This window comes from Oncorhynchus mykiss, chromosome 13, assembly GCF_013265735.2.
Source record: "Oncorhynchus mykiss isolate Arlee chromosome 13, USDA_OmykA_1.1, whole genome shotgun sequence".
NCBI classification, from domain to species: Eukaryota; Metazoa; Chordata; class Actinopteri; order Salmoniformes; family Salmonidae; genus Oncorhynchus; species Oncorhynchus mykiss.
The window spans coordinates 69,021,548-69,048,017 of record NC_048577.1 but is presented as its reverse complement, the minus strand read 5'-3'; the positions used below and the strand labels follow the sequence as shown (position 1 = coordinate 69,048,017).

The 26,470-nt window shown below is 46.6% G+C and overlaps 2 protein-coding genes across 5 annotated transcripts; both read right to left on the bottom strand.

Moving 5' to 3' along the window:
• Positions 1-1,039: 1,039 nt before the first annotated feature.
• On the bottom strand, positions 1,040-4,413 carry cldnk (claudin k). The gene is made up of 2 exons (XM_036941989.1): positions 4,081-4,413; positions 1,040-2,298 (listed from the first exon to the last, which is right to left on the bottom strand). Exon 2 carries the CDS (start codon positions 2,006-2,008, stop codon positions 1,364-1,366), a length of 645 nt encoding a protein of 214 aa, XP_036797884.1. The 5' UTR covers positions 2,009-2,298; positions 4,081-4,413; the 3' UTR covers positions 1,040-1,363.
• Positions 4,414-6,777: 2,364 nt separating this feature from the next.
• Positions 6,778-25,046, bottom strand: LOC110538836 (E3 ubiquitin-protein ligase TRIM39-like). 4 transcript variants are annotated; one of them, XM_036941986.1, is made up of 10 exons: positions 24,654-25,046; positions 19,531-19,664; positions 19,166-19,316; positions 18,220-18,303; positions 16,081-16,200; positions 15,721-15,864; positions 14,946-15,093; positions 14,168-14,194; positions 8,450-8,612; positions 6,778-7,466 (listed from the first exon to the last, which is right to left on the bottom strand). In XM_036941986.1, the coding sequence occupies exons 2-10, from the start codon at positions 19,659-19,661 to the stop codon at positions 7,085-7,087; spliced, it is 1,350 nt and encodes a 449-aa protein (XP_036797881.1). In that variant the 5' UTR covers positions 19,662-19,664; positions 24,654-25,046; the 3' UTR covers positions 6,778-7,084. The 4 variants fall into 4 exon arrangements, with proteins under 4 accessions (XP_036797881.1, XP_036797878.1, XP_036797879.1 ...); XM_036941983.1 differs by lacking the exon at positions 24,654-25,046 and adding an exon at positions 20,131-20,383; XM_036941984.1 differs by lacking the exon at positions 24,654-25,046 and adding an exon at positions 20,131-20,383 and having other exon boundaries at positions 8,450-8,609.
• Between the last annotated feature and the right edge of the window lie 1,424 nt (positions 25,047-26,470).

Here is a 26,470-nt window from a genome sequence, read left to right as displayed (position 1 = left end):
TGACATCAGATCTTCCAGTATATGGAAGGTAATTGTTCTGAAGGAATGTTGACGTAAATCAAACTAGCGTAGCCTCCAGTAGACTATTCTAGAGCTGTTTTCCCCCTGCCAATCAACGCACAGAGACATTCACAACAATAACAACTGAATAAAGAAGACATTGGTGATTTTAGGAGTTTAATCAATTCAAAATGATTATGTTATTGTCATTAAATGTATTACGTATGAATCATGTGTTCAGAAACAACGTTGTTCCATTTGTGCTGTATGCCTCTATTAACTTTGCTCCTGTTATATGCTAATTGTGTTCCGGCCCGCCAACCATTAGCTCTGAAAACCTTTTGGGCCCCGAGGCAAAAACCCCTAGCTGACGAACCCTGTCTTACGGTGTATGGCAACGATAACAATGACATCATCACCTGATGATGTCATTGTCAGCCAATCATTTGTGAGGAGCCTGGTTCTGCTGGACTGGACTGGAGTCTGAGTCTTAAATTATATTGAACCCTATTCCCTATATAGTGCACTTTGTTTGATCAGAGCCCATTGTAAGTGCACTAGTTTTAAACCAGAGCTCTATGCTTCCATCAAAAGCATGGAACTGTATAGGGAATAGGGTGGTATTTGGGACGCGGGCAGTGTCCCCTAAGAACTGAGGACAGGAGCCCGGTTTTGATATCTAGACTGGACTGGAGACATTGAAACATGGAGATAACTGTACAGTCTGTAGTGATGACCTGATGGGAGATGGAGGATGAGTGGTAGCTGGTTGGGAAAAAAAGGCCCTTGGCTGGTGCTCTCTCCATCAGCGCTACACCACACACTCACAGACGTACACACATACACAGTTCCCCATTGTTCTATTGTTCCGTTCCAATCTGCACCACCACTCACAGGTCACAATGGTGACGACATGACAACATGTTCCATTGGCCCACTACAATGCCAAGACATTTACTCTTGGTGACCATCCTAATCCTTTGGTTTGAGGCGAATACAGGCTACTGTATCCCAGAATAGATGAATTCACACAGAGGAGTTTCCCAGAGAGGAAATGAAAGGCTGATGATTTTATTGGGTTTTACACTGACAGACAGACAGACTGACAGACAATAGGGTTATCGGAGGACAACAGGGACACATGAAATAGCAAAATGATTTCACAATTCCCTTCATAACCTCCTAGTGCATCTTTTGAAAGAATGACAAAAAGCACCAACCGAATAATAATAATAACATTAACATTCCAAAGTATTAAAAAGTATAAATACTAAGAGAGGAGGGTTTTTCATGTTGTCAGGGCGGAATCATGGAATCATAGAATCTCGGAATCATGGAATCATGGGGTTTTGTGGCATTCCGATCAGACATAACCTTTGACCTGAGCAGCAGGTCCTCTACGGGGGCTGCTGTCGCTGCTGAAGGTCGGAGACCCGGGGATGCCGGGAGGACTCGACCCCGCATACAGCAGCGACCCACCAATCAGGAGCAAGGCCGACGCCCCCCAGCCTAGGTATAGGGCGGGGCCTAGCTCTCTCTTGTGCGGCGCGGCCACGTGGGGATCATAGAAGTCCCTGATAATGGAGTGGGCCGTCCAGCAGATAGGAACCAGGTAGAGAAACCCAGCGATGCCGAACAGAAAGCCGGAGATCCTTGCAATACGAGCCTTCAGACTATTCTGACCAATACACTTGGTGCACTTTACCCCCACCACACCTAGAGCCAGGGCCAGGCCACAGAGGAGGACGGAGAGCACGGTGAGGCCCCGGGCCGCCTGCATGTCGCTGGGCAGGGCCAAGAGACTGTCGTACACCTTGCACTGGATCTGGCCCGTTGATTGGACGATGCAGGTCATCCACAGCCCCTCCCAGATGATCTGAGCCGTCACGATGTTGTTGCCGATGAAGGCGGTGACGCGCCACAGCGGAACAGAGCATACCAGGAAGCCGCCCACCCAGCCAACCAGAGACAAGATCAGGCCCAGGAGCTGCATGCCGGTGGTCGCCATGGTTAAGGTGTCAGGCTGTTGTTGTTGTGGCAGTAGTAACGGTTGTGGTGACGGTTGACGATGTCTACCGGTATTTGGCTGGATTTTCGTAAGTATTTGTACCACGTTGGTTGTTACTGGGATGTTAAAGTCCTTTCTCTTTGTCTCACTAAAATAGTCCCAAGCCGTGGAAAGTCTATGCACCCCCGAAATCTTGAAAAACAGATGTCTTCCTCCTCCTCTTCTTCTTGACCCTCTCCTTCTCTCTGGTTGATGCGGAGACCAACTGGGGACAGACGAGAACAAACGTCCTAACAACCAGATGAAATAAAAGCAGTGGTTAGTATAGTGATCCAGTTGAGGACATTTCTGAACTGCACTTATGCAAATGAACTTCTAAACCACCAGAATAATAGCAAATCCTATCATGAATCATTGTGTTTACTTGATAGCTACCTACACAAATAGCTAGCTAGAACAAAGTGTTAATAAGATAAATTCCTAATAAGATTAAATGCAATACAAATAAAAGTTATCCAGTAGGCATCTACTGAGGGAGCTAAGAGCTGTGTTGTCAGTCATAAGTACCATTCACCCAGTCTATTGAATCCTACACAGATTAGCATAGCATTCATAAACACTTAAAAGTCAAAATAATCCCAGTGTTTAGCTACTGTAACTAATGTTTATCATAACTATTTGTAAACAGGCAGGGGGGAGGGCCTGAGAGTGACTGGATTCCAGTGTGGACCCGAAGGAGCAGAGAGAGAACGGTTTCCATTGACTGTGCTGCTGTGGGTGTTGGAGCTACGAGCTGCTACGCCTGCCTGGCCTGAACACTGGGTTATCTCAGAAAAACATGAGGAGGATCGGAACACAGCAGGGCTTTCATACAGGACTGGTACAGTGGGCCCAGGCTCTGTTGACTGAGGACCCAGCTCGGTTTAACTCTGTTCTGGACTGCCTTAATTACACAGGGAGAAATAACAGCTGGACAGATACAATAGATGGATCAATCACTACTTGTATCGGCAAAATTGATAGAGGTTAACCCGCTGGGCAAAAATTGGTTGAATCATCGTTGTTGCCACAAAAAATCTACGTGATGACGTTGAATCAATGTGGAAAACTTATCGGATCAAATGTTTTTATTTCACCTAACTTTTAACCCAAACCCAATGACATGGGTTCTGTTGTTCATTTCAAGTTGAATTCACGGTTAGTTGACAACTCAACCAAATGTAAATCCAAACTTGACATTGAACTGACGTCTGTGCCCAGTGGGATGATGAAATAAGACTATGATTAACATATTGTCTAACAGGGGATGGACCTTTATCTTTAGTTTCCCCTCTCTAGTTTCATGCCACATTGTTTAAAAAAAAAGAATAGGCATCAGATACTTAAGCAATAAGGCCTGGGGGGGTGTGGTATATGGCCAATATACCACAGCTAAGGGCTGTTCTTAAGCACGACACAACGCAGAGTGCCTGGATTACAGCCCTTAGTCATGGTATATTGACTATATGCCACACACCCCCGAGGTGCCTTATTGCCATTATAAACTGGTTACCAACGTAAATAGAGCAGTAAAAATAAATGATTTGTCGTACCCGTGGTATACGGTACACCACGGCTCTCAGCCAATCAACATTCAGGGCTTGAACCACCCAGTTTATAAATTACAGTATCATACTAATGATAAAAGACAAGAAACACATTAGTATAATAGACAGTGAAATCCTAAAAGAGAATAAACACATTAGTGTAATAGACAGTGAGATCCTAAAAGAGAATAAACACATTAGTATAACAGTGAGATCCTAAAAGAGAATAAGCAGATTAGTATAATAGACAATGAGATCCTAAAAGAGAATAAACACATTAGTATAATAGACAGTGAGATCCTAAAAGAGAATAAACACATTAGTATAATAGACAGTGAGATCCTGACACAGACAGGTCCAACAAGCTACGGAATGCACCTTCTTTACCTTGAGGTGGAAGGTTTCAATACCAAAATGTTTTTGTTGACTGTACTAACGCCGTAGTATTTTCAATACACAAACAATACATTAGAGTACATTAGTCACCTCAGATGGAGTGTGATGGATCTCCTCTCCTCTTCCAAGCAGTCGTTGGAGAAGCAGCGTGTTCTTCAGCAGTCCTGTGGAGCTGTGGTTGTATAGGTCAGAGGTGGATGTAGGTAACCGGTTGGCTGGTTCAGGGGGAGGCAGGGACAGAGGTCTTGGAAGGTTCAGCTCAGTCCACAGGTACGAACGAGGACCTGAGAGGTCAGGTTGGCTTCTGCAGAGGGGCGAAGAGCTTCAACATCCAGATAGCTTCAACACCCAGGACAGGACAGGACTGGAGAGAGGGCTGCCCTCTGAGATGCCAGCTAGTGCAAGTCTGTGTGGCAGTGGGTAGAAGCATACGCTTGTGTGTCTGTCAGTGTGTCTGTGTAAGCGTGTGTGACAGTGTGTGTAGCCGTGTTTGTGTGTGTGTGTGTGTGTGTGTCTCCCAGTGCCTGGTGTTCAAGTACAATGACACTCTGTTCTCCACTGCTGTTCTCTCTCTCCGACACCCCCACACCATCATCCATTCATTCCTCCATCCATCCAGGCCAACAACCCATTCTGTCTTCTTTTTCATCTTTTCGCCTCGCTTGTTCTTTGATGTGCTCCATTCTTTTCATCTCCCCGTTTCTAATGTTTTATGTGTTCAACTGAAGTTGGTGACTGAGGCGGGTCACAGAGGGCTCTAGTTTAGTTCTCTCCCTTTATTCTACCTCCTGTTCACATGTCTCCTGTCTCCTAAAGACCTGCCTTTAACTTGACCTTTGGAAGTTACGAAAGGACCGTTGTAGCTGTGGTAACCAACCATCAACCCGTTAACCATGCTGATCAACGACGGGAATTCAACTAACCCACGAAAGAAACAGGAAGTACTGGGAGAACAGACAGGGATCGAAATAAAACTTTCTTTACGATTTACATTTAAGTAATTTACCAGACGCTCTTATCCAGAGTGACTTACAGTCGGATTCATCTTAAAATAGCAAGGTGAGACACTCAACTCAATGAAGTAGTTATCAGCAAGGGCAGTGCTTGTAGGAAAAGAGAAGTTTAATTTAAGTTGGAGGGGAAATAAGAGTGGGATGTCTTATTTAAGATACTATTTGAAGAGGTACACACGTTTTCAGAAGATGGACAGGGACTCTGCTGTGCTAGCTTCATGAGGAAGCTCGTTCCACCATTGGGGTGCCAGGACAGAGAAGAGCTTTGACTGGGCTGAGTGGGAGCTGCCCTCCCCTAGGGGTGGGAGGACCAAGACACCAGAACGGAGTACTCAGGGTTTTTTATTTTTTTATTTAACCAAAACCTAACCCGGACGACGGTGAGACCAATTGTGCGCCACCCTATGGGACTCCCAATCACGGCCGGTTGTGATACAGCCTGGAATCAAACCAGGGTCTGTAGTGATGCCTCTGGCACTGAGATGCAGTGCCTTAGACCGCTGCGCCACTCAGGAGGTTGGGATGTAGGGTTTCAGCCTGAAGGCAAGGAGGGGCAGTTCACCTTGCTGCTCCGTAGGTAAACACCATGGTCTTGTAGTGGATAGTTGGTCTTCTAGTGGATAGATGGTCTTCTAGTGGATAGATGGTCTTGTAGTGGATAGTTGGTCTTCTAGTGGATAGATGGTCTTGTAGTGGATAGTTGGTCTTGTAGTGGATAGATGGTCTTGTAGTGGATAGATGGTCTTGTAGTGGATAGATGGTCTTGTAGTGGATAGATGGTCTAGTAGTGGGTGGATAGTGAGTGGATAGTCTTGTAGTGGGTGGATAGTGAGTGGATAGTCTTGTAGTGGATAGATGGTCTTGTAGTGGGTGGATAGTGAGTGGATAGTCTTGTAGTGGGTGGATAGTGAGTGGATAGTCTTGTAGTGGATAGTCTTGTAGTGGGTGGATAGTGAGTGGATAGTCTTGTAGTGGGTGGGAGCACGTGTGGTGCTGACAACTTTAAAGGCCCAGTTCAATCAAAAACTAGACCTTTCTGTGTTTAAATATTTCCACACTATGAGATTGGAATAAATCTGTGCAATTGTGAAATTTATGATAATGCCCTTGTAGTGTACGAGCTGTTTAAAAAGACCGCCTGAAATGACAGCCTGTTCTGGTGGGATGGAGTTTTGGCCTTCCTGGTGACATCACCAGCTCATAAATTGGTAGTAGACCAATAAGAAAGAGAGTTCCAAACCTCTCTGCCAATAACAGCTAGTTTTCAGTTTCTCCCTCCCCTACTCAGACCACTCCCAGACAGCCCTAGCAAAATTCTTGTTTGAGAAATTGCTCTTTTTTTAAAGAAGCTAATTTTTTGTTTCTCTTTGACCATTTCAATTGAAAACAATCACAGTTAGGCACTTCATTGTTACCCAGAAATGATTTGACATTTAAATCAAAATGTCTGCATTGGACCTTTAAGAAGTTAGGAGCGCCAGACAGTCACAGGGGAACTAGAAAAAGAGATGATCGATCCTACCTTTCAAGCACATCACCTGGAGTATCTATCCAGCTGTTAGCCAGCTAGGTAGCCAGCTGTTAGCCAGCTAGGTAGCCAGCTAGGTAGCCAGCTAGGTGGCCAGCTAGGTGGCCCGCTGTTAGCTAGGTAGCATGACTGGACAAGGTTGATATACATGAATGGTCAAGGTTTCTTGTTATCAAACAAATAGTTAGGGCCTGCAGCATGGTTTATGAAATGACTCAGACATTCTAGAACTAGAATGTCTGTGAATAATTTACAGATTTTTTAATGATGCACAGAATTTTAAAAAAGTCAACACTTTGTAAAAAAAATACATTTGAGGGTTCATATATACTGTCATAAATTATAATTAAAATAAATTATAGCATTACTATTGATTACCCAGCTCATTGCCTGATAACACAGACACTGCATTAACTCAATATTAGGAAAGAAGCCGGTTTATCCAACTGAAAATGCAGACGTGAGAGAGGACCGAGTGAGCCTTATTCTACATTAGGCTACATAATGACATGATTAAATGACTATTCCAGGCGTGGGGGTTAAGTCAGGGGGCTCAGATGCTACAGAAGGTAGTACAAATAGTCAGAGGAGCGATATTCCTGCCCCCATGTTGCCTCCCAGGACTAAAGAGTGGATGTAGTCTATCAGTGAAGCCATCTGTAAACGTATGGATGTGAACCCCAGTCTCCGCGCAGTAGGACACTCGGCCCTCCACGTAGTCCAGAAACACCCCCACCTTCCTGGGCTTCTGCTCCAGGCCCACGGGGGTGACAGTGGGGGAGGTGTTAGCTACGTATTGACCCCCGCTCTTTAGGCTCAGTGTCCAGAAGCCATTGGCTGGGCTGACTGTAAACTTCCCTTTCCTGTTGATGGACTGTCTGGCCACGCCCAGGTTCCACTCAATCTTCTCTCCCACCTCCACCTCCCAGTAGTACCTGGAATGGAGTCAACATTAGTATCTGGAATGGAGTCAACATTAGTACCTGGAATGGAGTCAACATTAGTACCTGGAATGGAGTCAACATTAGTATCTGGAATGGAGTCAACATTAGTACCTGGAATGGAGTCAACATTAGTACCTGGAATGGAGTCAACATTAGTATCTGGAATGGAGTCAACATTAGTACCTGGAATGGAGTCAACATTAGTACCTGGAATGGAGTCAACATTAGTACCTGGAATGGAGTCAACATTAGTCCAGTAGTACCTGGAATGGAGTCAACATTAGTCCAGTAGTACCTGGAATGGAGTCAACATTAGTCCAGTAGTACCTGGAATGGAGTCAACATTAGTCCAGTAGTACCTGGAATGGAGTCAACATTAGTCCAGTAGTACCTGGAATGGAATCAATGTTTTCGTCATTCTAACTGATGAACTTTGTATTCAAGTTCAGTCCAGGTTTTCATCATTATAACTGATGAACCTTGTATTGAAGTCCAGTCCATGTTTTCATCATTATAACTGATGAGCTTAGTATTGAAATCCAGTCCATGTTTTACTACAGCACTAGTTAAAGTTAAAGGTAAAGAGTCATGAGTGAATAGTTTCAGTGAAGTTCAACAAACAAACTATATCAGACGGCCTGACAGCCGGCAGGGTAGCCTAGTGGTTAGAGTGTTGGACTAGTAACCGGAAGGTTGCGAGTTCAAACCCCCGAGCTGACAAGGTACAAATCTGTCGTTCTGCCCCTGAACAGGCAGTTAACCCACTGTTCCCAGGCCGTCATTGAAAATAAGAATTTGTTCTTAACTGACTTGCCTGGTTAAATAAAGGTAAAATTAAAAAAAAATAAAAATAAAAATAAACAGCCGTTCTAAGAACCATAGATATATGATCATAGATCTTTATGATAATATAGATATATAGATATAGAATTCTGTTATATAGGCAAACAGTATAAAGAGGGACATTACAGTACCTGCCGCTGCTGAAGGATTCTCTTCCCAGGATGTTGGCCACGCGGTCAAACCTCTTGGGGTTGTCTGGGACCTCCTGGTGTTTGTCTGTGTGTCGCACCTGTTTCCGGTCGTCTGAGACCGAGAGGAAGGCGTGGGCCGTCTTGGGACTCAGGGAGATGTCTACTAGGGTAGAGGATGGAGAGAGAAACATATAAGTGCCATGGCAACAGAAAACGCACCTTGGTAAAACAAGTACTTTGACGGCCCAACGCCGCCATTCTTAATTCAATATCAAATTATTTTCTGAGTAATAATTATTTCCATTAAAATGGGCAAAAATTTCAAAAGTATTTCTCAAGCAAGATTTAGGCTAGGACTGTCTGGGAGTGGTCTGAGTAGGGGTGGGGGAAACTGAAGACTAGCTGTTATTGGCAGAGAGGTTTGGAACTCTCTGTCAGGTGCGTGAATGAGGACCCAAAAGCGAATTAACAAACAGAGTTTCTTTAATGATGAACACACGTGGGCTCAGATGGACAGGTAGATTCCGACAGGACAGGACAAGGTTGCAGCAAACACGATGATAGTCTGGTTCAGGCATGAGACACACAAACAAGAATCCGACAAAGACAGGAGCAGAAACAGAGAGAGATATAAGGACCTAATCAGAGGGAAAAAGGGAACAGGTGGGAAAAGGGGTGAATGAGGTAGTCAGAGAAGACAAGGAACAGCTGGGGGAAAGAGGGACAGAAACGGTAACCTAGTACGACCAGCAGAGGGAGACAGGGTGAAAGGAAAGGACAGAAAGACACAACATGACAATACATGACAGTACCCCCCCACTCACCGAGCGCCTCCTGGCGCACTCGAGGAGGAAACCTGGCGGCAACGGAGGAAATCCTCGATCAGCGCACGGTCCAGCACGTCCCGAGAGGGAACCCAACTCCTCTCCTCAGGACCGTACCCCTCCCAATCTACGAGGTACTGGTGACCACGGCCCCGAGGACGCATGTCCAAAATCCTACGGACCCTGTAGATGGGTGCGCCCTCGACAAGGATGGGGGGGGGGGGGAAGACGAGCGGGGGCGCAAAGAACGGGCTAGATACAGGAGACATGGAAGACCGGGTGGACGCGACGAAGGTATCGCGGAAGAAGAAGTCGAACTGCGACAGGATTAATGACCCGAGAAATACGGAACGGACCAATGAACCGCGGGGTCAACTTGCGAGAAGCCGTCTTAAGGGGAAGGTTCTGAGTGGAGAGCCAAACTCTCTGACCGCGACAATATCTAGGACTCTTAGTTCTACGCTTATTAGCAGCCCTCACAGTCTGCGTCCTATAACGGCAAAGTGCAGACCTGACCCTCTTCCAGGTGCGCTCGCAACGTTGGACAAAAGCCTGAGCGGAGGGGACGCTGGACTCGGCGAACTGAGATGAGAACAGCGGAGGCTGGTACCCGAGGCTACTCTGAAAAGGAGATAGCCCGGTCGCAGACGAAGGAAGCGAGTTGTGGGCGTATTCTGCCCAGGGGAGCTGTTCTGACCAAGACGCAGGGTTGCGAAAAGAAAGACTGCGTAAGATGCGACCAATAGTCTGATTGGCCCGTTCTGCTTGACCGTTAGACTGGGAGTGAAAGCCGGAAGAGAGACTGACGGAAGCCCCAATCAAACGGCAAAACTCCCTCCAAAATTGAGACGTGAATTGCGGACCTCTGTCCGAAACGACGTCTGACGGAAGGCCATGAATTCTGAAAACATTCTCGATGATGATTTGTGCCGTCTCTTTAGCAGAAGGAAGCTTAGCAAGGGGAATGAAATGAGCCGCCTTAGAGAACCTATCGACAACCGTAAGAATAACAGTCTTCCCCGCTGACGAAGGCAGTCCGGTGACAAAATCTAAGGCGATGTGAGACCACGGTCGAGAGGGAATGGGAAGCGGCCTGAGACGGCCGGCAGGAGGGGAGTTACCGGACTTAGTCTGCGCGCAGACCGAACAAGCAGCCACGAAACGACGCGTGTCATGCTCCCGGGTGGGCCACCAAAAACGCTGGCGAATGGAAGCAAGCGTACCCCGAACGCCAGGGTGGCCGGCTAACTTGGCAGAGTGAGCCCACTGAAGAACGGCCAGACGAGTAGGAACGGGAACGAAAAGAAGGTTCCTAGGACAAGCGCGCGGCGACGGAGTGTGAGTGAGCGCTTGCTTTACCTGCCTCTCAATTCCCCAGACAGTCAACCCGACAACACGCCCCTCAGGGAGAATCCCCTCGGGGTCAGTGGAGGCTACTGAAGAACTGAAGAGACGAGATAAAGCATCAGGCTTGGTGTTCTTAGAGCCCGGACGATAAGAAATCACGAACTCGAAACGAGCGAAAAACAGCGCCCAACGCGCCTGACGCGCATTAAGTCGTTTGGCAGAACGGATGTACTCAAGGTTCCTATGGTCAGTCCAAACGACAAAAGGAACGGTCGCCCCCTCCAACCACTGTCGCCATTCGCCTAGGGCTAACCGGATGGCGAGCAGTTCGCGGTTTCCCACATCATAGTTACGTTCCGACGGCGACAGGCGATGAGAAAAATACGCGCATGGGTGGACCTTGTCGTCAGAGAGGGAGCGCTGAGAAAGAATGGCTCCCACGCCCACCTCTGACGCGTCAACCTCGACAACGAACTGTCTAGAGACGTCAGGTGTAACAAGGATAGGAGCGGATGTAAAACGATTCTTGAGGAGATCAAAAGCTCCCTGGGCGGAAACGGACCACTTAAAGCACGTCTTGACAGAAGTAAGGGCTGTGAGAGGAGCTGCCACCTGACCGAAATTACGGATGAAACGACGATAGAAGTTCGCGAAGCCGAGAAAGCGCTGCAGCTCGACGCGTGACTTAGGGGCGGGCCAATCAATGACAGCTTGGACCTTAGCGGGATCCATCTTAATGCCTTCAGCGGAAATAACAGAACCGAGAAATGTGACGGAGGAGGCATGAAAAGTGCACTTCTCAGCCTTCACAAAAAGACAATTCTCTAAAAGGCGCTGGAGGACACGTCGAACGTGCTGAACATGAATCTGGAGTGACGGTGAAAAAAATCAGGATATCGTCAAGGTAAACGAAAACAAAGATGTTCAGCATGTCTCTCAGGACATCATTGACTAATGCCTGAAAGACAGCTGGAGCGTTAGCGAGGCCGAAAGGAAGAACCCGGTATTCAAAGTGCCCTAACGGAGTGTTAAACGCCGTCTTCCACTCGTCCCCCTCCCTGATGCGCACGAGATGGTAAGCGTTACGAAGGTCCAACTTAGTGAAAAACCTGGCTCCCTGCAGGATCTCGAAGGCTGAAGACATAAGAGGAAGCGGATAACGATTCTTCACTGTTATGTCATTCAGCCCTCGATAATCTATGCAGGGGCGCAGAGACCCGTCCTTCTTCTTGACAAAAAAAAACCCCGCTCCGGCGGGAGAGGAGGAGGGGACTATGGTACCGGCGTCAAGAGCTACAGACAAATAATCCTCGAGAGCCTTACGTTCGGGAGCCGACAGAGAGTATAGTCTACCCCGGGGGGGAGTGGTTCCCGGAAGGAGATCAATACTACAATCATACGACCGGTGTGGAGGAAGAGAGGTGGCCCTGGACCGACTGAACACCGTGCGCAGATCGTGATATTCCTCCGGCACCCCTGTCAAATCACCAGGCTCCTCCTGTGAAGAAGAGACAGAGGAAACAGGAGGGATAGCAGACATTAAACATTTCACATGACAAGAGACGTTCCAGGAGAGGATAGAATTACTAGACCAATTAATGGAAGGATTATGACAAACTAGCCAGGGATGGCCCAAAACAACAGGTGTAAAAGGTGAACGAAAAATTAAAAAAGAAATGGTTTCGCTATGATTACCAGAAACAGTGAGGGTTAAAGGTAGCGTCTCACGCTGAATCCTGGGGAGAGGACTACCATCCAGGGCGAACAAGGCCGTGGACTCCCTTAACTGTCTGAGAGGAATGTCATGTTCCCGAGCCCAGGTCTCGTCCATAAAACAGCCCTCCGCCCCAGAGTCTATTAAGGCACTGCAGGAAGCTGACGAACCGGTCCAGCGTAGATGGACCGACAAGGTAGTGCAGGATCTTGAAGGAGAGACAGGAGTAGTAGCGCTCACCAGTAGCCCTCCGCTTACTGATGAGCTCTGGCTTTTACTGGACATGAAGTGACAAAATGACCAGCAGAACCGCAATAGAGACAGAGGCGGTTGGTGATTCTCCGTTCCCTCTCCTTAGTCGAGATGCGGATACCTCCCAGCTGCATAGGCTCAGCTCCCGAGCCGGCAGAGGAAGATGGTAGTGATGCGGAGAGGGGGGCAACGGAGAACGCGAGCTCCTTTCCACGAGCTCGGTGACGAAGATCAACCCGTCGCTCAATGCGAATAGCGAGTTCAATCAAGGAATCCACGCTGGCAGGAACCTCCCGGGAGAGAATCTCATCCTTTACCTCTGCGCGGAGACCCTCCAGAAGACGAGCGAGCAAAGCCGGCTCGTTCCAGCCACTGGAGGCAGCAAGAGTACGAAACTCAATAGAGTAGTCTGTTATGGATCGATTGCCTTGACATAGGGAAGACAGCGCCCTGGAAGCCTCCTCCCCAAAAACAGATCGATCAAAAACCCGTATCATCTCCTCCTTAAAGTCCTGATACTGGTTAGTACACTCAGCCCTTGCCTCCCAGATTGCCGTGCCCCACTCACGAGCCCGTCCAGTAAGGAGAGATATGACGTAGGCGACACGAGCAGTGCTCCTGGCGTAAGTGTTGGGCTGGAGAGAAAACACAATATCACACTGGGTGAGGAACGAGCGGCATTCAGTGGGCTCCCCAGAGTAACACGGCGGGTTATTGATTCTGGGCTCCGGAGATTCGAAAGCCCTGGAAGTGGCCGGTGGATCGAGGCGGAGATGGTGAACCTGTTCTGTGAGGTTGGAGACTTGGGTGGCCAGGGTCTCAACGGCATGTCGAGCAGCAGACAATTCCTGCTCGTGTCTGCCTAGCATCGCTCCCTGGATCTCGACGGCTGAGTGGAGAGGATCCGAAGTCGCTGGGTCCATTCTTGGTCGGATTCTTCTGTCAGGTGCGTGAATGAGGACCCAAAAGCGAATTAACAAACAGAGTTTCTTTAATGATGAACACACGTGGGCTCAGATGGACAGGTAGATTCCGACAGGACAGGACAAGGTTGCAGCAAACACGATGATAGTCTGGTTCAGGCATGAGACACACAAACAAGAATCCGACAAAGACAGGAGCAGAAACAGAGAGAGATATAGGGACCTAATCAGAGGGAAAAAGGGAACAGGTGGGAAAAGGGGTGAATGAGGTAGTCAGAGAAGACAAGGAACAGCTGGGGGAAAGAGGGACAGAAACGGTAACCTAGTACGACCAGCAGAGGGAGACAGGGTGAAAGGAAAGGACAGAAAGACACAACATGACAATACATGACACTCTCTTTGTTATTAGTCTATTAACCAATTTACCACATTGTGATGTCACAATGGAAAGTCTAAACTTCCGCCCACGCACACCTGCTGATTAAGATACAGTCAGGAAATAACACTTTCCCACACTTTTACAGTGTTAGTTTCATCAGCTGTTGTACAATATGATATAAAACACAGAACAACTGAATGTTGACTGCACTGGTCCTTTAAGAACAACAAAAAATAGATATTATGGCGTATCTAACTCTTTGGGCAGGTGGAGACATACCTGTGTATTTCTGTATTTTCTTCAGCTCTGCAAAAGATAACAGCTCCAGTAAGAATCCTTCCCAGACAAACAGATCTGACATTTCACTCACCCTAAAGATAACAGTTCCATAAGAATCCTTCCCAGACAAACAGATCTGACATTTCACTCACCCTAAAGATAACAGTTCCATAAGAATCCTTCCCAGACAAACAGATCTGACATGTCACTCACCCTAAAGCTAACAGTTCCATAAGAATCCTTCCCAGACAAACAGATCTGACATTACACTCACAATCACCCTAAAGATAACAGCTCCAGTAAGAATCCTTCCCAGACAAACTGATCTGACATTTCACTCACCCTAAAGATAACAGTTCCATAAGAATCCTTCCCAGACAAACAGATCTGACATTACACTCACACTCACCCTAAAGATAACAGCTCCAGTAAGAATCCTTCCCAGATAAACAGATCTAACATTTCACTCACCCTAAAGATAACAGCTCCAGTAAGAATCCTTCCCAGACAAACTGATCTGACATTACACTCACACTCACCCTAAAGATAACAGTTCCATAAGAATCCTTCCCAGATAAACAGATCTAACATTTCACTCACCCTAAAGATAACAGATAACTAAAGATAACAGTAGAATAATACAGTAATCATTTATCAGATGCTGACAGATTTCTAATCAACACAAAACATGTGGTCTACTAAAGTGTTGAGGGTGGAAGTAGAACTGTAAGAGATGGATCCAGGATGACATGATCGTACCTGTAGTGTAAATACTAACCAGCTTTAGAGAGTCTACGGAGCTCTCCTTTAACCACGTCCATCAGGTCTGACACTGCTCTCCTGGTCACGCCCATACAGGGGTCTGTCTCCATGGAAACCTTGGACCAGTCCCTCCTCTCAGAGTAGCCCGTGGTGGAAGTGGTGCTCTGCGACGTTCATAGAGGACAAACAAACAAACACGGCTATATTTTAAGATGAAATATAAGTGGTTGGGGGACTAATTTAAGGGTTCAAGCCTTTTCTTCTGTGGTCATGATAGAAACTGTTAAGAAACTCTGTTTCACAAACTCTTTTTGGAAATTGAGACACGTGTCGACCTACTGTGTCCTAATCTACATTATAAACCGGGTAGTTCGAGCCCTGAATTCTGATTGGATGAAATCCAAGGGTATATCAGACATTATAAACTGGGTGGTTCGAGCCCTGAATGCTGATTGGCTGAATGTCGTGGTATACCACGGGTATGAAAGAACACGTATTTTTACTGTTCTAATGACGTTGGTAACCAGTTTTAAGGTCTGTATCCAGTCCGTACTCTGCGTTGCGTCGTGCATAAGAACAGCCCTTGGCTCTGGTATATTGATTATATGCCACACTCCCTCGGGCCTTATTGCTTATGTATATGATTACCGCTCTGGGGTGAAGTTTCCCCTAGGTACAGATCTAGGATCAGCTTCCTTTCCCTCAATCTAAACCTTAACCATTATTGGAGAAAATGCTAAACTGGCCCAAAACCAGCGTCTAGGGGCGACTTCACCCTACGCCATGCTTACCACTGCAACACTCTTCTGACCACCACCACCACCACAGAGCTCATCATTGCTCTGCTGAGAATGACAAGGCCCCAGGTCAATGTCTCCATTCCTCAGCTGTAGAATCTCCTGTTCCAGCTCCTTCACCAGCTTCTCAACAATCCTCTAAAGAAACACAAACATTGTTACATTTGGTATATTGATAATCACATTGTATTCTGTCAATAGGTGGTGGATGAGGTGAGTTTTCCCCTTACTATGTAAAGTGATTTTTGTAACTCATTCACAAGAAAGGAGGTAAATAAATCCAATTCGTTATTATTTTTAATCTAAGTTTATAAATTCATAAATAAATCAGAGTATTACTGTACATTTACATACCTCCTCCTCCCCCTGTCTCTCCTCAATGGCTGCCACCACGGCCTTGTGGCTCTTCTCCATGGAACTGACAAGGGCAGAGAACACCTTCTGGCTCTCACGCACCTCCCTCACACACGAGTTCTGATTGGACAAAAGACATGTCTGTATCTCAGACGAGTTCTAATTGGACAAGAGACATGTCAATATCTCAGACATCAGTTCTGATTGGATAAAATACATGTCTGTATCTCACATCACTTTAAGATGATAAGGTGTGATTGGACAAAACATGTATGTGGTAAGGGTGGTGGATTTGTCTAACTCATCTAGATCTACATAAGGGCGTAGGGTGTAGGACCTCTCTAACCCTGTACCTGGAGAGATACCATCCTGTAGGGCCTCTCTAACCCTGCACCTGGAGAGATACCATCCTGTAGGGCCTCTCTAACCCTGCACCTGGAGAGATACCATCCTGTAGGGCCTCTCTAACCCTGCACCTGGAGAGATACCATCCTGTAGGACCTCTCTAACCCTGTACCTGGAGAGATACCATCCTGTAGGACCTCTCTAACCCTGTACCTGGAGAGATACCATCCTGTAAGACCTCTCTAACCCTGTACCTGGAGAGATACCATCCTGTAGGACCTCTCTAACCCTGTACCTGGAGAGATACCATCCTGTAGGACCTCTCTAACCCTGTACCTGGAGAGATACCATCCTGTAGGACCTCTCTAACCCTGTACCTGGAGAGATACCATCCTGTAGGACCTCTCTAACCCTGTACCTGGAGAGATACCATCCTGTAGGACCTCTCGAACACTGTACCTGGAGAGATACCATCCTGTAGGACCTCTCGAACCCTGTACCTGGAGAGATACCATCCTGTAGGACCTCTCGAACCCTGTACCTGGAGAGATACCATCCTGTAGGACCTCTCGAACCCTGTACCTGGAGAGATACCATCCTGTAGGACCTCTCTAACCCTGTACCTGGAGAGATACCATCCTGTAGGACCTCTCTAACCCTTTACCTGGAGAGATACCATCCTGTAGGACCTCTCTAACCCTGTACCTGGAGATCTACTATCCTGTAGGACCTCTCTAACCCTGTACCTGGAGATCTACTATCCTGTAGGACCTCTCTAACCCTGTACCTGGAGAGATACCATCCTGTAGGACCTCTCTAACCCTGTACCTGGAGAGATACCATCCTGTAGGACCTCTCTAACCCTGTACCTGGAGAGATACCATCCTGTAGGACCTCTCGAACACTGTACCTGGAGAGATACCATCCTGTAGGACCTCTCGAACCCTGCACCTGGAGAGATACCATCCTGTAGGACCTCTCGAACCCTGTACCTGGAGAGATACCATCCTGTAGGACCTCTCGAACCCTGTACCTGGAGAGATACCATCCTGTAGGACCTCTCTAACCCTGTACCTGGAGATCTACTATCCTGTAGGACCTCTCTAACCCTGTACCTGGAGAGATACCATCCTGTAGGACCTCTCTAACCCTGTACCTGGAGAGATACCATCCTGTAGGACCTCTCTAACCCTGTACCTGGAGAGATACCATCCTGTAGGACCTCTCGAACACTGTACCTGGAGAGATACCATCCTGTAGGACCTCTCGAACCCTGTACCTGGAGAGATACCATCCTGTAGGACCTCTCGAACCCTGTACCTGGAGAGATACCATCCTGTAGGACCTCTCGAACCCTGTACCTGGAGAGATGCCATCCTGTAGGACCTCTCTAACCCTGTACCTGGAGAGATACCATCCTGTAGGACCTATCTAACCCTGTACCTGGAGAGATACCATCCTGTAGGGCCTCTCTAACCCTGTGCCTGGAGAGATACCATCCTGTAGGACCTCTCTAACCCTGTACCTGGAGAGATACCATCCTGTAGGACCTCTCTAACCCTGTACCTGGAGAGATACCATCCTCTAGGACCTCTCTAACCCTGTACCTGGAGAGATACCATCCTGTAGGTTTTCACTACAACCCTAATCTAGTGCACCTGATTATAATAATTAGCTGGTTGATAAACTGAATCAGGTTAGTTATAACTGGAGTTGGAGTTAGGTAGCTCTCCAGGAACAGGCTTGGAGAGCCCTGGTGTAGGGGCTAGGGGTCCATTTGGGATCGGGACTCACTTTGAGGAGCTGCAGGGAGTGTCTGAGTCTGTCAACTTTCTTCAGTCGCTCCTGGATCATCTGGTCAATGTCTACAACCTGTGGCTGCAGAAGAGGATTACACCAAGGTATCATAACATCAAGAGGATTACACCAGGTATCATAACATCAAGAGGATTACACCAAGGTATCATGACATCAAGATGATTACACCAGGTATCATGACATCAAGAGGATTACACCATGGTATCATGATATCACAAGGATTACACCAAGGTATCATGACATCAAGAGGATTACACCAAGGTATCATGACATCAAGAGGATTACACCAGGTATCATAACATCAAGAGGATTACACCAAGGTATCACGACACCAAGAGGATTACACCAAGGTATCATGACATCAAGAGGATTACACCAAGGTATCATGACACCAAGAGGATTACACCAAGGTATCATGGCACCAAGAGGATTACACCAAGGTATCATAACATCAACAGGATTACACCAAGGTATCATGACATCAAGAGGATTACACCAAGGTATCATGACACCAAGAGGATTACACCAAGGTATCATGGCACCAAGAGGATTACACCAAGGTATCATGACACCAATATGATTACACCAAGGTATCATGACATCAAGAGGATTACACCAAGGTATCATGACACCAAGAGGATTACACCAAGGTATCATGGCACCAAGAGGATTACACCAAGGTATCATGACACCAATATGATTACACCAAGGTATCATGACACCAAGAGGATTATACCAAGGTATCATGGCACCAAGAGGATTACACCAAGGTATCATGACACCAAGAGGATTACACCAAGGTATCATAACATCGAGAGGATTACACCAAGGTATCATGACACCAAGGTATCTATTACAGGTACACCGTAGCGTCTTGAACCTCTTAATGTCACAATATGTTGCACTAAGGTCAGTAGAGTACCGTGTCGTGGCTCTCCTCAGGGCTCTCAGGCCGTGTCTTCCTGTAGTTGTCACAGACGTCAGCCAGGATGCGGTTGATACTAAGGTCTGGCCTGGAATGGAACAACCTCTTGCAGAGGGGACAGTAGTCTGAACGGTGCCGGGTCCAGTACCTGTAATGAGCCCAGTCCATGTTTTTATTATTCTGATGATGCTCTCAGTACTCCAGTCCATGTTTTACTCATGCACTATTTGAGCTTCAGAGCTAGTGAACAACAATGTATGGATCCTCTGCAATGCTTTCAATAAAGTTCAACAAACGATATCAGACACCCCCCGACCTCCATTTATAATAATTTATAATCGTAAGATAAAGGAGGGACGTACCCACACAGGCAGTCCTGACAGAAACTGTGGCCACACGGAGTAGTCACGGGACTGCTGAAGATGTCCTTACACAGCGGGCACAGGAAGTGCCTCTCGGAGACGAGGCTGATGGTAGAGATGGTAGATGCCATGCCCTGGAAGAACACCATAGAAATCAATCAACTCATCCTTTCCGTACCCCTTCTTTTCCCTCTGCCCCATCTCTCCACCCTTTCCAATTCCCCTTTTTCTAAAATGTCCAAGTTCAATATATCACGAGATTGAGCATGAAACACTTTGTAGTAACAGAAACCTGTAGTGTACCGTCTCTCATTAACAGGGAAGCAACTTTCACTGGGGGCATGCCCCCCCACCCCACATTCTGAAATTGCATTTTTATCTCCGCCCATTACCATTGTAATGTGATACAAAAACGAGGCACCGGTGTGCTTTAGGACCATGTGGACGTCTCGGAGCGGTCGAGTAGACTGTTTGGAAAATATATATCATGCCCCCTCCCCAGTTTTATCATTGTCGTCCCCTCACTTCTAAAAACCCAAAGTTGCACCCCATTACATATCAATATAGAGATGAAATGTAATGTCAGGTCTCTCTGAATACCTTCATGTTCTTGTCACGTAATACTTCCATTTGATTGGCCAAATACAAAATTTAAACAAGTTATTGAAGGTTTCCCCCATTCATTTTTTCCCAATGGAATGAGAGTGTGCGTTAAAAGCCACAGTATTCACTCGCTTCAAGGTTCAACTTAATCAACTAGTCAGTTGGTTTACACTGCCTTCAGAAAGTATTCAGACCCCTTGACTTTTTCCACATTTTGTTAGATTACAGCCTTATTCTAAAATTGATTAAATTGTCCCGTCCCCCCCTCCCTCAATCTACACACACACAATACCCCATAATGGAAAGCAAAGCAAAAACAGGTTTAGACATTTTTGCAAATTTATAAATAAAAAAAAACTGAAATATTGGTATTCAGACCCCAGCGATTACAGCATTGAGTCTTAGTAATGACACTACAAGCTTGGCACACCTGCTTTTTGGGGAGTTTCTAACATTCTGCTCTGCAGATCCTCCCAAACTCTGTCAGGTCTGATGGGGAGTGTTGCTGCACAGCTATTTTCAGGTCTCTCCGGAGATGTTCAATCGGGTTCAAGTCCGGACTCTGGCTGGGCCACTCAAGGACATTCAGAGATTTGTCACGAAGCCATTCATGCATTCTCTTGGCTGTGTGCTTTGGGTCGTTGTCCTGTTGGAAGGTGAACCGTCGCCCCAGTCTGAGGACCTGAGAGCTCTTAAGCAGGTTTTCATCAAGGATATCTCTGTACTTTGCTATGTTCATCTTTGCCTCGATGCTGACTAGTCTCCCAGTCCATGCCGATGAAAAACATCCCCACAACAGGATTCTGCCACCACCATGCTTCACCGTAGGGATGGTGCCAGGTTTCCTCCAGACGTAACGTTTGGCATTCATCCCAAAGAGATCAATCTTGGTTTCATCAGACTAGAGAATCTTGTTTCTCACGGTCTGAGAGTCTTTAGGTGCCTTTTGGCAAACTCCAAGCGGGCTGTCGTGTCTTTTACTGAGGAGTGGTTTCCATCTGGCCAAAAAGGCCTGATTTATGGCGTGCTGCAGAGATGGCTGTCCTTATGGAAGGTTCTCCCATCTCCACAGAGGAATTCTAGAGCTCTGTCAGAGTGACCATTGAGTTCTTAGTCACCTCCCTGACCAAGGCCCTTCTCCCCCTGATTGCTCAGTTTGGCAGGGCGGCCAGCTCTAGGAAGAGTCTTGGTGGTTCCAAACTTCTTCCATCTAAGAATGATGGAGGCCACTGTGTTCTTGGTGACCTGCAGAAATGTTTTGGTACCCTTCACCAGATATGTGCCTCAACACAATCCTGTCTCGGGGCTCTACAGACAATTCCTTCAACCTCATGGCTTGGTTATTTCTCTGACATGCACTGTCAACTGTGGGACCTTTATATAGACAGGTGTGTGCCTTTTATCGATTGAATTTACCACAGGTGAACTCCAATCAAGTTGTAGAAACGTCTCAAGGATGGTCAATGGAAACTGGATGCACCTGAGCTCAATTTTGAGTCTCATAGCAAAAGGGTCTGAGTAAATGAGGTATTTCGGTTCATAGATTTTAATAAATTTGCCCCCCCAAAAATGTGCTTTGTCACTATGGGGTGAGGATTTTTATTTATTTAATTCATTTTAGAATAAGGCTGTAACGAAAAATACTTTCCTAAGGCACTGTTTTCTCTCAGCAAGGAATATAATACAGCCATACTTTCCAAGGTGAAATAACAATAACAATAACAATAACAATAACAAAGACTGATTCATTCAATAACCTCTTTCCCATTTTGCTGATAAATAACAAGCTGAAGAAGGACAGAGGTTTATAAAACTCATCGGTTCTGAAACCCAAGGACAGTGGAGGGCTACTGAAGTTAAGATGTTGACACTGACTAGAGGGAACATACAGTATTTTGTCTTAAATATAGTGTGCATCTAGGATCCTCTCTGAAGTTCTGGAGACTTCAATAGACCCAGACCCGCTTCTGATAATCCTGAAGTTCTGGAGACTTCAATAGACCCAGACCCGCTTCTGATAATCCTGAAGTTCTGGAGACTTCAATAGACCCAGACCCGCTTCTGATAATCCTGAAGTTCTGGAGACTTCAATAGACCCAGACCCGCTTCTGATAATCCTGAAGTTCTGGAGACTTCAATAGACCCAGACCCTCTTCTGATAATCCTGAAGTTCTGGAGACTTCAATAGACCCAGACCCGCTTCTGATAATCCTGAAGTTCTGGAGACTTCAATAGACCCAGACCCGCTTCTGATAATCCTGGGAGTGTCTGATTCCCTAAACGGATCCAACCCACAAAAACAACTAATCTCTTAGTCTAATTTCTGCAACAACAAAACAATCTTGTTGTTTTGGAAAAGGAGGGAAGCGCCCTCTACCAAATTATGGCTCAGTGAATTGGCAAACACTGTACACTTAGAAAGAATTAGATATATTCTGAACAATAAATGATCAACATTTGATCAAATCTGGCAGCCTTTCCTCTCCTCCTTGGACGAGTCGGCGCTGGGAATTTGTATTTATTAACGCACTCTCAATTGTAATATTTTAATCTACCTTTGGGCAGCATGTGATGGTCCTGCCACCCGAGCAGTTGGGAGGGGGGGGGGGGAATGGGGGGAATAAGTGGGGGGGATAAAGGGGGGGAATATGTTGTGGGGGGATAAGTGGGGGGGAATAAGTGGGGTGGTAGGTGGGGGGTAAAGGGGGGAATAAGGGGGGAATAATTACCCCCCCTTTATCCCCCACCACTTATTCCCCCCCAACATACAGTGCCTTGCGAAAGTATTCGGCCCCCTTGAACTTTGCAACCTTTTGCCACATTTCAGGCTTCAAACATAAAGATATAAAACTGTATTTTTTTGTGAAGAATCAACAACAAGTGGGACACAATCATGAAGTGGAACGACATTTATTGGATATTTCAAACTTTTTTAACAAATCAAAAACTGAAAAATTGGGCGTGCAAAATTATTCAGCCCCCTTAAGTTAATACTTTGTAGCGCCACCTTTTGCTGCGATTACAGCTGTAAGTCGCTCGGGGTATGTCTCTATCAGTTTTGCACATCGAGAGACTGACATTTTTTCCCATTCCTCCTTGCAAAACAGCTCGAGCTCAGTGAGGTTGGATGGAGAGCATTTGTGAACAGCAGTTTTCAGTTCTTTCCACAGATTCTCGATTGGATTCAGGTCTGGACTTTGACTTGGCCATTCTAACACCTGGATATGTTTATTTTTTAACCATTCCATTGTAGATTTTGCTTTATGTTTTGGATCATTGTCTTGTTGGAAGACAAATCTCCGTCCCAGTCTCAGGTCTTTTGCAGACTCCATCAGGTTTTCTTCCAGAATGGTCCTGTATTTGGCTCCATCCATCTTCCCATCAATTTTAACCATCTTCCCTGTCCCTGCTGAAGAAAAGCAGGCCCAAACCATGATGCTGCCACCACCATGTTTGACAGTGGGGATGGTAGGTTCAGGGTGATGAGCTGTGTTGCCAGATTTGTGCAATATACGACTGATTGTTGTCCTATGGACAGAGTCTCCCACCTCAGCTGTAGATGTTTGAAGCCTGAAATGTGGCAAAAGGTCGCAAAGTTCAAGGGGGCCGAATACTTTCGCACAGTGCCTTGCACTGTTTTTCCCCCCTTTATCCCTCCACTTATTCCCCCCCAACATATTCACCCCCTTTATGCCCCCCACTTAGTCCCCCTATTCCCCCCCTATTTCCTTGATAGTGCACTACTTTTGACCCAGGGCCCCATAGGGAATAGGGTGCCATTTAGGATGCAGCCTATATTTTCGTTCAAATATTGTTTATTAAAAGAGCAGACAGGAACAACAAGACCCAGAGTTCTGGGTACAAAACAAATATTACAAAACACGACATACAGAACAAGGACATGTAGAAAGAGGGTAGATGTCACCTATTCCCCCCCACTTATTCCCCCCTTCTGTCTCTGTCTGTCTGTCTGTCTCTGTCTCTCTGTCTCTCTGTCTGTCTGTGTCTGTCTCTCTGTCTGTGTCTGTCTGTCTCTCTGACTCTGTCTGTCTGTGTCTGTCTTTGTCTGTCTGTCTGTGTCTGTCTGTGTCTGTCTGTGTGTTTGAGAGACAGAGAGTGTAAAATTCCCTGGTATGCAGTAGAACAGGTAACACCAAGTATTCTGTTACATAATGAAGGAATCAACACTCAACACCTGCATGACCTCTTCCAGCTGTTATTCTCACTACAATCACAACTGTTTGTTTTACCTCAAAGCGGTATTGTATTTTCTCTGTTTTACCAGTTAAAAACAAACAGTGTAGTACCTATAAAGTTGTGACTTCCTGAACTGAGAAGTGACGTCCTGACCTGTTCAGTCGTAACCATGATATAAAAGAAAACGGATGTTTCACATACTGTTCTGAACAGAGAGCCGACGTCCTGACAAGGAGGATTGATTAGAATAAGCTTTATTGTTCCTAAGCTGTGTTCAATATTTACAACGTGTTTTCAGTACGATGTTAACAAGTTAAACCTACCTGTCCCACTTATTCCTTTCCAGGTGCTCAGAGCTTCGGTCGCTAGTCAGTCTGTGTCTCTTCCTGTATTCAGAGACCAGGTGACAGGTGTGAGTTCCTAGAAAGGTGCTTGTGGGTGGGGTTTAATCCAGGTGTGTTCAGCTGTTGTCAGTCAATCAGGCGTTTGCTTTGGGAGGAGTCTGTAACCTTAGACATTGGCTACGTCCCAATTATCTCTCCTTCCTCCTGAAGTGTGCACTTCACCACTCCCCACAAACTTAAAAGCATTTGATTGGTGGAGCCATGGACTATAGGCTAGAGGAAGTTTCTGTATTTCATATATTTATTTAAAATAAGTAAAAGTGAAGTTAACAAGTGCACACTTGGGGAGAAGGGGCAAATCTTAGGTAAGGCCCCAGCCCTGTTAGAGCTGACAAACAGCAGCACTGGGCCCTGCAGTAGCTCTGGTCCAGGGTGTTAGAGCTGTCAAACAGCAGCACCGGGCCCTGCATTAGCTCTGGTCCAGGGTGTTAGAGCTGTCAAACAGCAGCACCGGGCTCTGCAGTAGCTCTGGTCCAGGGTGTTAGAGCTGTCAAACAGCTCTGGTCCAGGGTGTTAGAGCTGACAAACAGCAGCACCGGGCCCTGCAGTAGCTCTGGTCCAGGGTGTGTTAGTGTGGCTTGCTAACGCTGAGCCTTCCTGAAGGTTCACTAACACCCTGGACCAGAGCTAGCCCTGTAGTAGCTAGTCTCGTCCACTAGCCTGCGCTGTCTCTCTGTACTGTATCAGTTGAGCCTGTGGATGAGACTATGTGGTGGCTAGCCTCGTCCCCAGCCTCAACTGCCACACACAGAGACAGAGGAGACAGAGAGATGAGAGAGAGGTACTGTGCAGTACAGTATCAGTAGGTTCTGCAGCCAGAGATCCAGTAGTCATCGTGGAAGGCTGGACACCAGAGCCCTGCTAGAGTGGATTTGTGCAGCAGTGTAGGAGTTTAGCTGTGAAGGAGTTTAGCTGTGAAGGAGTTTAGCGGCGAAGGAGTTTAGCCGTGTAGGAGTTTAGCCGTGTAGGAGTTTAGCCGTGTAGGAGTTTAACCGTGAAGGAGTTTAACCGTGAAGGAGTTTAGCTGTGAAGGAGTTTAGCCGTGAAGGAGTTTAGCCGTGAAGGAGTTTAGCTGTGAAGGAGTTTAGCCGTGTAGGAGTTTAGCTGTGAAGGAGTTTAGCGGCGAAGGAGTTTAGCCGTGTAGGAGTTTAACCGTGAAGGAGTTTAGCCGTGAAGGAGTTTAGCTGTGAAGGAGTTTAGCCGTGAAGGAGTTTAGCCGTGAAGGAGTTTAGCCGTGAAGGAGTTTAGCCGTGAAGGAGTTTAGCCGTGTAGGAGTTTAGCCGTGTAGGAGTTTAGCCGTGAAGGAGTTTAGCCGTGAAGGAGTTTAGCCGTGTAGGAGTTTAGCCGTGTAGGAGTTTAGCCGTGAAGGAGTTTAGCCGTGAAGGAGTTTAGCCGTGTAGGAGTTTAGCCGTGTAGGAGTTTAGCCGTGAAGGAGTTTAGCCGTGAAGGAGTTTAGCCGTGTAGGAGTTTAGCCGTGAAGGAGTTTAGCCGTGAAGGAGTTTAGCCGTGTAGGAGTTTAGCCGTGAAGGAGTTTAGCCGTGTAGGAGTTTAGCCGTGAAGGAGTGCTGGAGGGACGGCTGGTGGAAAGATGAAGTGGAATGTCTTTGAGATGGAAGAGTTGAAGCTGAAAGAGCAAAGAGAACCTACAGGGAGACAGACTGGTCTCTCCTGATTGAACTGTCTGTCAGACTGTTTCAGTACAGTATGCAATGGAAGATCAGATATGTGCTTTAACA

Excerpts from the sequence above, each read along its gene's own strand:
- LOC110538836 (XM_036941983.1), bottom strand. The coding sequence starts at position 20,160 with ATGGAAGTATTACGTGACAAGAACATGAAG. Across the intron at positions 19,317-19,530 it reads TGTCAGGACTGCCTGTGTGG|GTACTGGACCCGGCACCGTT; the intron begins GTACGTCCCTCC and ends GGCTCATTACAG. Across the intron at positions 14,195-14,945 it reads CCGTAGACTCTCTAAAGCTG|AGCTGAAGAAAATACAGAAA; the intron begins GTTAGTATTTAC and ends TATCTTTTGCAG.
- cldnk (XM_036941989.1), bottom strand. The coding sequence starts at position 2,008 with ATGGCGACCACCGGCATGCAGCTCCTGGGCCTGATCTTGTCTCTGGTT.